This window comes from Aplysia californica, unplaced genomic scaffold (assembly GCF_000002075.1).
Source record: "Aplysia californica isolate F4 #8 unplaced genomic scaffold, AplCal3.0 scaffold00440, whole genome shotgun sequence".
NCBI classification, from domain to species: domain Eukaryota; kingdom Metazoa; phylum Mollusca; class Gastropoda; order Aplysiida; family Aplysiidae; genus Aplysia; species Aplysia californica.
In genome coordinates, this window is record NW_004797710.1 from 96437 (window position 1) to 109448 (window position 13012).

General features: G+C 37.4%; 1 protein-coding gene across 1 annotated transcript in view; it reads left to right on the forward strand.

Annotated features, from left to right (window-relative positions):
- Positions 1-1380, forward strand: part of LOC101846155 (U3 small nucleolar RNA-associated protein 18 homolog) — a 55767-nt gene extending 54387 nt beyond the window's left edge. The window contains exon 13 of the mRNA XM_005104884.3: positions 1107-1380. Coding sequence (XP_005104941.1) covers positions 1107-1131 — 25 coding nt within the window. The 3' untranslated portion in view covers positions 1132-1380. The remainder of the gene's footprint in view (positions 1-1106) is intronic.
- The last annotated feature ends 11632 nt before the right edge of the window (positions 1381-13012 follow it).

Consider the following 13012-nt stretch of genomic DNA (forward strand, 5'->3'; position numbering starts at 1 on the left):
GCCCTTGCTCAGCCACACAGTTTAAGCTTAAGGAAACTCTACCCTGAAGCCTCAATTTCAAACTGCTGAGGCTACAGCTCTTGAAATGGCCCTAAATATTATAGATAAATCTACCAAGTCTACTTTCCTAATCCCTTGAGACTCTTCTCTCTTGTCTGAAATCTTTATAGTATAGCACTCTGACACCTCCAACAACAGAATTTTAAAACTTATAATTAAACTGCATTTTTTACATCAATCTGGAAAAGCTGTTACAATAGCTTGACTTCTAAGCCATGTACGCATTGATGGCAACGAAGTCGTTGACCACTTTGCCAAAGAATCTCTAAAACTACCTGCAAACAAAAATAGTAAAATCCCTTTCTCTGACGTGAAACCGAAAGGAAAAGAACACATCGCATCTTCCTGGTCCCAACTTTGGAACCAACGTATACACAACAAACTCCATTACTTTCAACCGAAACTTACGCCCAGGAAACTCATGTCTCTCCAACGAAGAGAGAATGTTGTTTACACAAGATTAAAAATAGGACACACACACGTCACGCTCAAACCTTTACCTTAGAGGAGGCTCCTTTTTGTGTGGCGTGCAACATATACTTTACAGTTCGGCACATCCTGTTGAAATGTGTCGACTTCGACGATATACGCATAAAATACTTCAAATGTAAAAATGTCAAAACCCTTTTTGGCATCATTATTTCGTTAAAAATTTTGAATTTTACAAAGGGATAGTTTGGTAGGGTATAAAAATTTAAGAACTTGAAATATCAGGCAGTATGATGATGAAATGTAATGTTTTGCCTGTGTAGTAGTTGCTGATGGTCCAGCAACCCATGGGCTCTCCACAGACTCCTTTTGGTCCTGCGCTGTGGCCGTGAGGAGTTTTGTAAAGATTATAATTAGCTCCATGGGCTTTTTTTTTCTTTTTACATATATATGTATATAGGAGGATTGGTTTGAATGTTTGTGGGGGCGGGGTCTTTTTTTATTATAAATTTGATATTGTCAGTTAAATAGTCCTGGTGATGTTTAACATCTCTTTTCAGTTCTGTCTCTATGCAGTTTGTAATTTCAAACACTTTTACTTTTTTTTTATTTTTCAGACTGCAGCATTACAACAAATACTAGAGCTGCAAAGTTGACTTGGATGCTTGAGATGTGCTATCTATAAACACTGTCCGAGTTCTGGAAGTGGAAAGTGATTTTGAAAAATCAGCAAAGATTTGCATCCATTCAGACAGCTACTTGCATCATGTCAAAGGATGCGTCACCTGTGCAGTTGTATTAAACCTGGTCTTGGACTCATTTGAAAAGCATTGTGAAGTTTAAATCATTGCATCGTACGGCGCTAATAAAGATATTTATTGGAAAAAAGAGCACTAATGTTTTGTTCTTTCTGTCTGTTTTTTTTTTTTCCCCCCAGCCTTTGCAACTTGTTAATTACATGTATTTGCTGAAGTGAAATTACATACTAACTAAGAAAAGGGACTCTCTTTAATAAAAAGATGTGTGGACGGCTTTAACTGGGTGAAACCAGGCCACCTATTAAATTGTCTAAATTGAGTCAGTGCGGGCTTACGTGTCGGTTTTTACCCAATTCTTTGCCTTTTTAATTTTTAGTTGGTATGAATTATTAGCCCACCGCAATTCCTCTTCTGGCAAGCGTTTGTGTTTGTTGCCATTTTTTGGGGGGGGGGGGTGGGTCCAAAAGATGGCAAAAGTTGCCATTAATTTTCAAGCTTTCAAATCTCTGTGATGACGTATAGATTATAGCAATATGTTAACAGAGGTAGATCTAACTTAATCTTCACCTTCACCTATCCTGTAGACTGGATGTCCATCGGGGCGCTTTTCCTCCACTCCTTCCGGTTTTCAGCTTCCTTGAGCGTGTCTTTGGGTTCCAGGCCTGTCCATTCCTTTGTGTTGTCCTCCCTCCCAACTCTTTTTCGGTCTGCCTGTGCTCCTTTTTCCCTGGACGCTGCCTTGCAGGATCATCTTGGCAAGGCTGGAACTGGATGAACGGGTGATGTGTCCATGCCAATGCCATTGCAGTTTGCGTTTTCTGACAAGAGAAGGTCAGCATATTTATGGTCCAATCTCATTTTTGATCCGTTGTTTGACTTCATCATTTGTGATGTGATCTTTGTATGAAGTATTGAGGATTTTTCGGGAGCATCTTATCTCCACAGCTTTCCTTCTTTCAAGGTCCAGGTTTCACACGCATACAAAAATACTGACATGATGGTGATATTTCTGTCGTTCCAGGTGGTTTTCAACTTTTTCATTGCTGCTGAAGTTTGCACTATTCTGGAGATAATGTCTGGTTTTGATCCTTCGCTTGTCACTATTGTACCCAGGTAGGCCTATTTGAAGCTGCATATGGTCTCAAGCCTCTGGTTGTTGACCTGGATGTCCACTGTGTAGCTTGTATACGTTCTCTAGATCTAACGTTTGAGAACGTAAACACAAGATCTACCCCCTGCTAATTAAAACACCGAAGCCTAGACCGGGTGACGTCTTGTGTGATGGCAAAATATAGTTAATATTTTTAGGTATTGTATGACGACACTGCGGACAGGAAATACTGCTTACCGAGTTGCACCGTCTTGCTTTTTGTTATTCAAGTGTCTTTTGACTTACTTACTCAAACTCAAATGAGAGATGAACGGGACTAGAATCTACTTTTGTGCAAACAATGTCAGAAACAAATGTTAAAATCTAGACTAGATCTAGATCTACCCAATATTGATCAGAATAAGACAAGGTCATTAAAAAAAGGAATCAAATCCTAGCAGGTTTATCAAGTAACTGAGAAAGCTTCCACAATTCAGGCAGAACCATACCATAGGAGGTAGCCCCTTTTAAACTAGAGTCCGTACGAGGTCACATGATACGAAAACGTTTGAGTTTGTTGGCAGCCATTTTTTATGGGGCTAAAAAGTTTGTTTACATGTGAGTGGGCATGTCTCTGCTCTTACGTGTTTAATTTGATTCTAACATTGTGTTTTAGTCCAAAGTGATTCTCTTAAAATTAAAGGTGCAAGCATGTGAAACCTCTAGTCTCTTTCTTGATTAACATCTTAATAGGTCCAATCGAGTATACGTAATATACACAGCCGCTTGGAGCTGTGATTAGAATTAGAAAGCACAATTGAGTATAGATCTATGCTGATGATACAGTTGTACCACAGAATTCTACACAGAACGGGCACTGTACCACGTGACCTGTGAGGAATTGAAGACCGAAAACAATGGCGTCTTGAGGGCAAGATTTATCGTTTTCGGAAGTAACCCTATAGCTTTTCAAGCCAGAGCGGCTTTTACAAACAAGTGAAAAGTGGAACATTTACTGTCCAGTTTGTAATTTTGAGTTTCAGAATTCATTGTGCAACCTGGAGATTGAAATTATGGTTTTAAATTGTTGTGTTTTTGGGTGCAACAACAGAAAAAACAGACAGGAGTTTATACAAGATCTACAGAACTTTGAAAAAATTGGTAACACGGATGGGATTGTTCACAACACTTCTAGCTTCCCACACACATTTTGCATACACGCATATGGTCTATGTCATTTTTTAGTAGCAAAACTTGTCACAAGAAATTTGTTTTACACAGAACATATTTTTTCACTTGATCTAATTAATGTTCTCAAAACATGTGTTCAATAATTAGCTTAAGAGGCTATGTCGCCAGCAGAAGTAGAAAAAAAAAGGACGGACTTGCTTTTAAAAAGATTTATCTCCAGCTGTAAACTTGTAGAAATCTGTAGAAAGCATTGACTGGGTTTTTTTTTAAATATTGGGCTAATATTTATTAAAGAATTTTCTTTAAAGAAATTTCTAGAATAATATAGAACTTATGTGTATAAATGTTTGAAAAAATACTCATCTGTGTTCAGACGAATTGATACATCTAAGTCGTGCAAAAGTACGAGAATCTAGATCTAGATGTTCGATAGTTCAGTAGCCTAGATATTTGATAGTAAGTTGCGCAACAAATTTTTGACCGCACGCTACAGTAGTAGAGATAGCGTACCGGGTATTATTTTCATCCGAAACATTAATTTCCGCATCCATACACCTTTTTGGGCCTTTATAAGCACATGTAATCCTACTTTAATTATGTTACTTTGATAATTGTTTTTGAAAGCATTTTCAATTCCTTTCACTTTCACTTCCTACGCGCGGGCACATTATATAATTATGATTACAATTTAAGATTCCAGATCTGACGAATGTATTTATTAAATAGCGTATAAGGCTGGGTTAGCCAATGCATTGCAATGCGCGCTATTATCAATTATTGAATTGCACCAGGACTTCAATTTGATCCGTAACGAGAGACCACTTATATTTTTATACGTGTTCATGAATGTATGTTTGTTTACAGCGTGCGCGGATTAAAAATTAAAGATTCCAGGTCTGACGAATGTATTTATAAAATATCGTAATAGTGCTTGGTTAGCCGATGCCTTGCGATACACGCTTTTATTAATTAATTGAATTGTAACAGGACTTCAATTTGATCCGTAACAAGAGACCATTCTTTTATTCGTGTTCATGAATGTGTGTTTGTTTACAGTGTGGGGGGATTAAAAATTATAGATTAAAGATTCCAGATCTGACGAATGTATGTATAAAATAGCGTAATAGTGCTTGGTTAGCCGATGCCTTGCGATATGAGCTTTTATCAATTAATTAAATTGTAACAGGACTTCGATTTGATCCGTAACAAGAGACCACTTATTTTTTCTTATAGGTGTTCAAAATTATGTGTTTGTTTACTGTTTGCGGACATTAAAGATTCCAGGTCTGACGAATGTATTTATTAAATAGCATAGGCCTATAGGGCAGGGTTGGCCAATGCATTGCGATACGCGCTTTTATCAATTAATCGAATTGTAACAGGACTTCAATTTGATCCGTAACAAGAGACCACTTATTTTTTCTTATAAACGTGTTAAAAAATGTGTGCGTTTACTGTGTGTGCGGGGATTACAGGGGGACAAGCCCATCCCCTCGACATGTGATCCAGGGTATGGGGATACATTTTTTTTTTAATGCGCACAGCTCTGAAATCCTTGACCAGTGATCACTCGCCATGAAACTCTTTCTGTTGTGACTGTAGACACAAGTTTCTTCATTATCACATCTGAATGAGTCTTTCAGTCTTGCATTAGAAACCACACTCTCAACACACAAAAATGACTTTGAACATATATTGAGGAAACATGCCAAATCCACTCTTGTTTACTTTGTTTTGCATTCGGGTGACCTTATTTAGGCCACATATGGCCTAAATAAGCTAAACCCCCCTCCCTTACCTTATTTAGGCCACATCTTATAGTAGTAGATTTCTTGAACTAACCATGGATACGGAAGGTCGAGATTCTACTGATCTTTTTATTTAGTGCAGGGGATTATTTCAAAATAGAGGATGATACTAAATGAAAAGAACATAGAACTCAACTACAAAACACCTGTTTACAAAGTCATAGAAATAATCTTTTTGTGCTTATTGAGGTACAGTACAGGGTGATTTTACCTGCAAGGATAATTGGACAAAATGGGCAATATCTTATTGCTAATACTAATGGTCGTCATATTTAGACAAATCCTATATCATTCTCTTTTTTTCTTTTCTTAACTGCTCATGGTTATTAAAGAGTAAGCCAACTAGATCAAGGTAGTAATTTCGGATTCCTAATATTATGGGCATTCTTTAAAAATTTTAACTTGTTTTTAGCGCTTTTCTCAACGTAAAACGGATTCCATTTAAAAAAACAACAATGACCTTATCTTTCTTTTTCAAAGTATTGTGCTTACATTTGTGTGAAACTATATATTCTATGCTTTCAAGTACATGAAAAAAGCTAATAAAGTCAAGCAAAATGTTCTTCAGAGACATAGATCTAGTAGTAGTAGTAGGCCCACTGGAACATTTTATAAACCGTGAAAAGGTGACCAGAAAATAAAAAAATTATCTTATGATCTTCACTTGCACTTGCAATTTTTTGGAAAAATTATAGTCTACCTCATTATCTTTGTTTTTCACATTTTTCTTCACTATTCATGACAACTGGCATGTATTGTTTTCAGTTATTATCAAGAAAGTGGATAGGCGGACCACGGGGTCTATCTAGCCAAAAGGATAGGTGGACCCCGGGGTCTACCTAACAAAACGTTAGGTTTTAGGATGTGAACCCCGAAGTCAGCGTAGTGAAATAAGTAGATCTAGGTTTAACTAAGGATCGGTGGACCCCGGGGTCAACATAGTGAAATAAGTAGATCTCAGTTATTTTATATTAGGACTGGCGGAGCCCGTGGTCAACGTAGTGAAATTATAAGTAGATCTAGGTTTAATTAATGGATTGGTAGACCGCGGGGTCAACATAGTGAAATCAGTAGATCTAGGTTTAAGGATTGGTGGACCCTGGGGTCAACGTAGTGAAATAAGTACATGTAGATCTAGGTTTAATTTTAAGAATTGGTGGACCCTGGAGTCAACCTAGTGAAATAGGCAGGTTTAAGGTGGACCCCAGGGTCTACCTAACGAAATACTAGTTAGGTTTTAGAACAGGTGGAACCTGCGGTCACCGTAGTAAAACAAGTAGGTTTAATCAAGGTGTCCACCAATCCTTTTAATTAAACCTTCTTATTCCTCTACGGCTGTGGTGACTCCGAGGTCCACCAATCCTTTTAAAATTAACCCTACTTATTTCACTACGGTGACCCCGGGGTCCACCTGCCCTAAAACTTAGTATTTCGCTAGGTAGACCCCGGGGCCCGGGGTCCACCTTAAACCTGCTTATTTATCACAACGTTGACCCCGGGGTCCACCAATCCTTACTTAAACCAAACCTTATTTCACTACGGTGACTATGGGGTTCACATCCTAAAGCCTTGTAGTATTTCGCTCTGCAGACCCCGGAGTCCACCTATCCTCTACAGGACTAAACTATTATCAATTTGCAATTTTCATTGATTAGCATATTGTTTTAAAATATTGAATCAGAGACTCGCTGTCTAAAAAGTCCACTGCTAATGTTATTTTTATCAAAGAAAATGGCAATATTTGATTTTATGACATGTTTTAAAAATATCCCGAAAATAACATAAAATGATTATATTTAATAATATAGATCTCTCTCTCTCTCTCTCTCTCTCTCTCTCTCTCTCTCTATATATATATATATATATATATATATATATATATATATATATATATATATATATATATATATATATACAGTCGAACCTGCCCTGACGGCCACCTCTATAAAACGGCCACCTGTACAAACGGCCACTTTCCATTTCCCCCCTTGCGTTTTTTCTATATAATTTAACTGTGTAAAACGGGCACCTGTCCAACGCGGCCGCGGCCACCATAATTTAACACACAACCCCTATCATACTAAGCAATAACACCTGTCTAAGACGGTCACCTTGGTGACTCCATTACGTTTTGTCATAAATTGTGCATTGGCCCCTGGCGTTGTGGGCGAGCCGTCATAATTCAATCACCTGTCGCTGATGTTAGGTAGTCCCTCCAACCGATCATGTTGCGTAGGCCCCTCCCACTGTTGACCAATAGCTACCAATTTTCAGCTGCTGGTGAGGTAAGCATGTGATCCCTCATAACCCATAAGCCCCGCCCAGAACTCATACACAAATCGTACGTGAGATGAGTGGTCACTGTTTACCCAGTCTGTAACAAAGTAACAAAGGACGTCAACATGAACTTGTTACAGAAGCGCCACTCGTTCTCCGAGTGGTGGCGACCCATGTGTTTGTTTTAACATGGCACTCAGTCTTCCTTGTCTGATACATTTCGTTTTATTGTCACCCTTGTGCAAAATCATCGACAAAAGAAAAATTACAAACGAAATACAAACCAACAACAACAACACCAACAAAGACAACATAATGGGGCTACTTTCGATTGGGGCCTCAGATGGGAATGGTTTGTTTTCTTTATCTTGATCAGTCCTGCCTAAGACGGCCACCTGTCTTATACGGCCACTTTTCTCCTTGACAATTGGTGGCCGTCTTACACAGGTTTGACTGTATATATATATATATATATATATATATATATATATATATATGTGTGTGTGTGTATATATTTTATTTATATATATATATATATATACATGTATATATATTATATATATATATATATATATATATATGTGTGTGTGTGTGAGTATTTTATTATGTATACTAAAAGAGGCTTACAATGTAAATTCTGTGCTCTACAAGCAGAGAAAATCTTAAGTTTGCGGAAAACAGATTTTAGAAAAAAAAGTTGGATCTAATTATTTTAATAAAAGTAAAAGTGATTGTTTTGCTGAGATTTGTTATTATTAACTCTGGAAATACAGTTAGGCCTAGTTGCTGAATCTAAAAGTAACTAGAACTGTGCAATTCGTTTTATTTCAATTCCAAAGCCCAAAGGCATAGCAATAAGTTAGATCTAGATCTAGCAGTTGTGGGCTCTCTGGCTGCTTCTAGCATAGGCCTGCTACTAGTACTACTGATTCTAAACAGGGAATCTAGATCTAGCTATCGCCTGCACTATTAAAGTCAAATATAATATGGAAAATAAAAACAAAACTGAATTTTTTGTCAGTCAGTACATCCCAATTGCCACAGCCGCACGTATTAATTAATAGTTGAATAATGCGATACCAAAGCAACACGTTATCACAGTGTGCAGGGGAGAGCGAGGTACCCGTGTCGCTGACCGGCAGTGACCGGTCGATTCGGTAGTTCGGCTTTTGTAGATCTAGCCTATGCATTTTTTTACGGAAAGCCCTATTAAATAGATCTAGATCTATTAGTGTTGTGAAAACTTCAACCTCTACAGCTCAGGCGTCAAAAGATGCTGGAAAATAATAATACGTCCTGAAGTTTCATAATTTATACAGAATAACACAGTACACAGCCAGTAGTTTTTATTTCATCGAGTTATAAAAATTGCCTTGTTTTCAGAAGCAAATTTTAATAGATCTAGTTCTAGTTCTACCGAATCGATTTTCTAGCGAATTCAACCATTTTGATGATCTTTCTTTTCCTTTTAAAAAGATCTAGATCTAGGCCTGTCGGATGTGGCAGTGCGATTAACACTGAGTTGTTTAGATCTAGATCTAGACCCATCAAAACACCAGGCTTCGTGGCCGATCACAAAAGTCTACGGGGCTTATCAAGGCCGATTCGCCCTGTCGCGAGCACGTTCACAAAACTGTCTACGTGATAGAATCTACTACCAAAGATTCTCTACACGATCTTTACTACTACATGTACTACTACGACGGGACAGTACGAGAGAGTCACAGAGTGTCACTCAGGTAAAGATAGTGTAACTTTGACTCAACCACGTAGGCCTAGTGTACACACTTTTTATACCCCAAATTTAACCCGGAAGTCCATTCGGAGGATTTGACCTTTTCACTTGACCAAAAGATAGTAAATAACAAGATGGGCCACTCAGCCAAAAAAGTGTCCGCAGGAAGTATGCTCTTTGCTTCAGGTGGCGCTGCAGTCTGTTTTGAAGCTCTCTTTCGTTTTTCCAGAAGAATAGGAATAGCACCTCCTTGCGTGCACAGATCGACTGCTGTTCATCAGCAGTTCGGGTTCGTTCAGTGTGGAGTTTTAGGTTTTTTTTTATTTTAATGACCTCCCGCCTTTCATTCTAAAGTCAAATTAAAAGAAGAAAACAATCACCCTTTCCTCCGGAAGAGGTTTTTTGTCAGCGTAACCATTTTAAAAAAGCGTTCTTCCGAAATTTATTCAAAAACTTGCTAGTTTCACTTTGATTCTTTAAACTCAAGTAGGGTAACTCTGTTCGCAAAAGGTGCGCTTTTGTGAAGAGGGCGCCACCGAATTTTGAGGACACTTTTTTATTTGGCTCAAAGAGAGAAGTGGCCCCTCTTTTTATGTAGACTCTTTGACTTGACCAAAGTGTGCCAAAATGGTAGCCTAGCTTTTGCCCCTCCATGAAGGAAAAATCTGGCCCTCATTCAAACCATTGGGATTGAGCAAAATTTTGCGTATATTGTGCTTTGTTCTTTACAATCATTATGATTATGATTTATAAGTTGTACACTGAGACAAAACCGTACTAAATGAGAAAGGTGCACCATTATGAAAGTGGAACGAACTCAGTTGCCTGAAAAGGGTAGTTTGAGCATGTGTGGCCTAAATAAGCTAAACCCCCCTCCCTTACCTTATTTAGGCCATATGTGGCCTAAATAAGCACTCCCTTTGCATTATTGGCTTTTATGTGTAAAACAATATATTTAAGGCCTTTTCTGCATTTTTGTGTATTTTTGGCAGCATGTAGGCCTATAACAGGTGTTTGAATTTTATGTGCAACTGACACATTCTCCAATCTCATGTATTTGTTAGACTCGCACGTGCTTTAAACAAAGCATAGATCTATATGTTGTACACACTATATTTCACTGGTGCAAACACAGAGATGAATTCTTAAAGTGAAAAATACATGTAATACATTTCCTCAATTTAAACTCAATTTATTAATCTCTTTCTAGATTAGTAAACTGGAGAAAAGGCTTACATTCCCAGCCAGCATGAAAACGGCGGCCAGAAATCTACTCGATGTAGGACAACGATAATGTCCGACCTAGGACACCTATTGCCCGCTGCAGGCGGCTGGAAATCATTTGCTCCTACTTTTGCATGTCGGCCCTAAGTTGACCACTCCGTAGCGTGTAGTGTCAGCCCGACGGCGGCAGCCAACCTATTCATTATTTGCCAATGGCGACCCTATATTCTGTTTCATATCGGGTCTACGTCGGCCAAGCCGTCACGAATTGTAGGCCTCAGGGCGGCTACTGACCTATTCATTATATGCCGATGGCGACCCTATGTCGAACTGCCGGATTTTTATCACCATTCCCACCCCCCTACATCCCTCCTCCCCCTTCCGAGATTGACATAGCAACAGGATAATACAAATAGAAGCAAAAGTTATGTGAAGAAAATCAGATTAAGTACGGTATGGTAATTGGAAGAAAAGAAAAGCTCAGAAAAGGAGGAACACATACACAAGTGACAAAACTGTATAGAACTACATTGTAAACTACTATTAATATGTTTATTTACAAAGCAGATAGAAGTTGGTCAAAAAACATAAAAAGTAGCATTGTTGGTGGAAGAAAAATTACCGTCACAATATCACCGGGATTACGTCCCCTTTAGTAACAGCATCACACATTCCTTTTATTTTAATGAAAAATGAAAGTGTGATGAACAATGTTCATATAGAGTTGACATAGCCTACATTTGTGTAAAATAAAATTGTTGACAAAAATAGGTTTCGCTTTTGTAAACTAGGCACAAAGATTACATTCATAGTCAAGCTATGATCATGAAAGTGAAAGATGAAAATTACAGTAGACTCCGCTTAGTGTATAACGTTTTCTGAGGTCCTTACTACACCTGATCTTTCTTCTTTGTGCACATTCCCTCTTTTTCTGTCATTCTCTCTCTCTCTCTCTCTCTCTATATATATATATATATAAAAATAATCTAATATATATACATATACTATGATATACTTTGCAACCTCATATACCAAGAGTCTAAAAAAGAGGGACCCATATTTATTAAAGGGCAAAAAGTCAGTTCTTAGGATCAGTTTCAATTTAAAAACTTAGCACAATTTTTTTTTAAAATCATAACTGTCATTTGTGCATCAAGTTCAATAAAACTTTGCATAAATTCAACCAAGGGGACATCAAATTTGTTAGTATGAAAACAGAAAAAAACTAGTTTGAGAATAAAAGTTTTTAAAATTCCAATCAAACCTGCTGAGAAAACACAAAACTTTACATAAATCTTAAATCAACCATTATATTATAATAACGTGTACTAAAATGTACATTAGATAGGCCAACAACAATTAATGTATATAATTTATTTAAAACTGACAGTGTTAATGTTATAGACCGACTGTCTTCCTTTTGGGTTTTATATGTTTGTTGGGTTGTTGTTGTTTTTTCTTAGAGACATGAGTCAAGGAAATAACCCACATACAGTCGAATAGTTGAAACTCAATGGTGAACAGAAGTTCTGTTCAACATTGAGTCATTGAAAAGTCCTGAGAATCAACCCAGAAACGTGCCATTTCAAGCTGTATAAGAGCTCTAGAGAGACAAATGGTCAACAACTGGACAGCCACCCCTTTCCCTGAGATTATTTCTATGTCAATTTTGAATAAATTCACATTATAGTTCATCAAACAATCTGAAATCTCAGACACATGTATGAAGAAGGAATGATTACAGAGATAAAGCAAGAAAGATCGAGATGAAAATTTATCAAAATTATTTTGCGCGTAATGTAAATCCCTCTTTTCTCTTGTGAATCTCCATCTCAAAAGGGGTACAATATCTTAAGTATACTGTAAACAAATAAAATATCAACTGCCAAGAAATAACAATAGTGATGATGCATTTAATTTATCTAACAAAAAACCCCAGAAGGAAGATGGACATAAGTGACAAAATTGTTTAGAGAACTGCATTGTAAATTATCGAACATTTTTTTATGTAGCCTAGCAGCTCAATGTTAACGCGTTATAAAACCAACAGACACATTGCCTGCTGCACGTGACTGTTTTCAAAATATTAGTGAAGTCTTCGCTTTTGGCTTTGCATCTACTTTTTTTTCTTTTTCGACACTTTCTTTAATTTTCTGTGACTGAGCTTGATAACTCTTACCTGATTTTTCATTCATTCTTGTTTCATATTGTTCTTTCATTTAACCATCTGTAGCTCAACTTTTCCTTTTTTCATTCTGGAGAAAAGCATTTTCCAGCTGTATCCTACCTACTGAGGAGACTTTTTAAAGTCGAAAGATCTTATTTTAGCTTGAAGCTCTGGGCATTCTGCAGAGCGTTCAATTACCTGCTTTGGGCATGTTTTTTTATATTTGTGTTAACAATTTCAAAGGGCTTGTGTGGTTTTGTTTTTAGAAGTAGC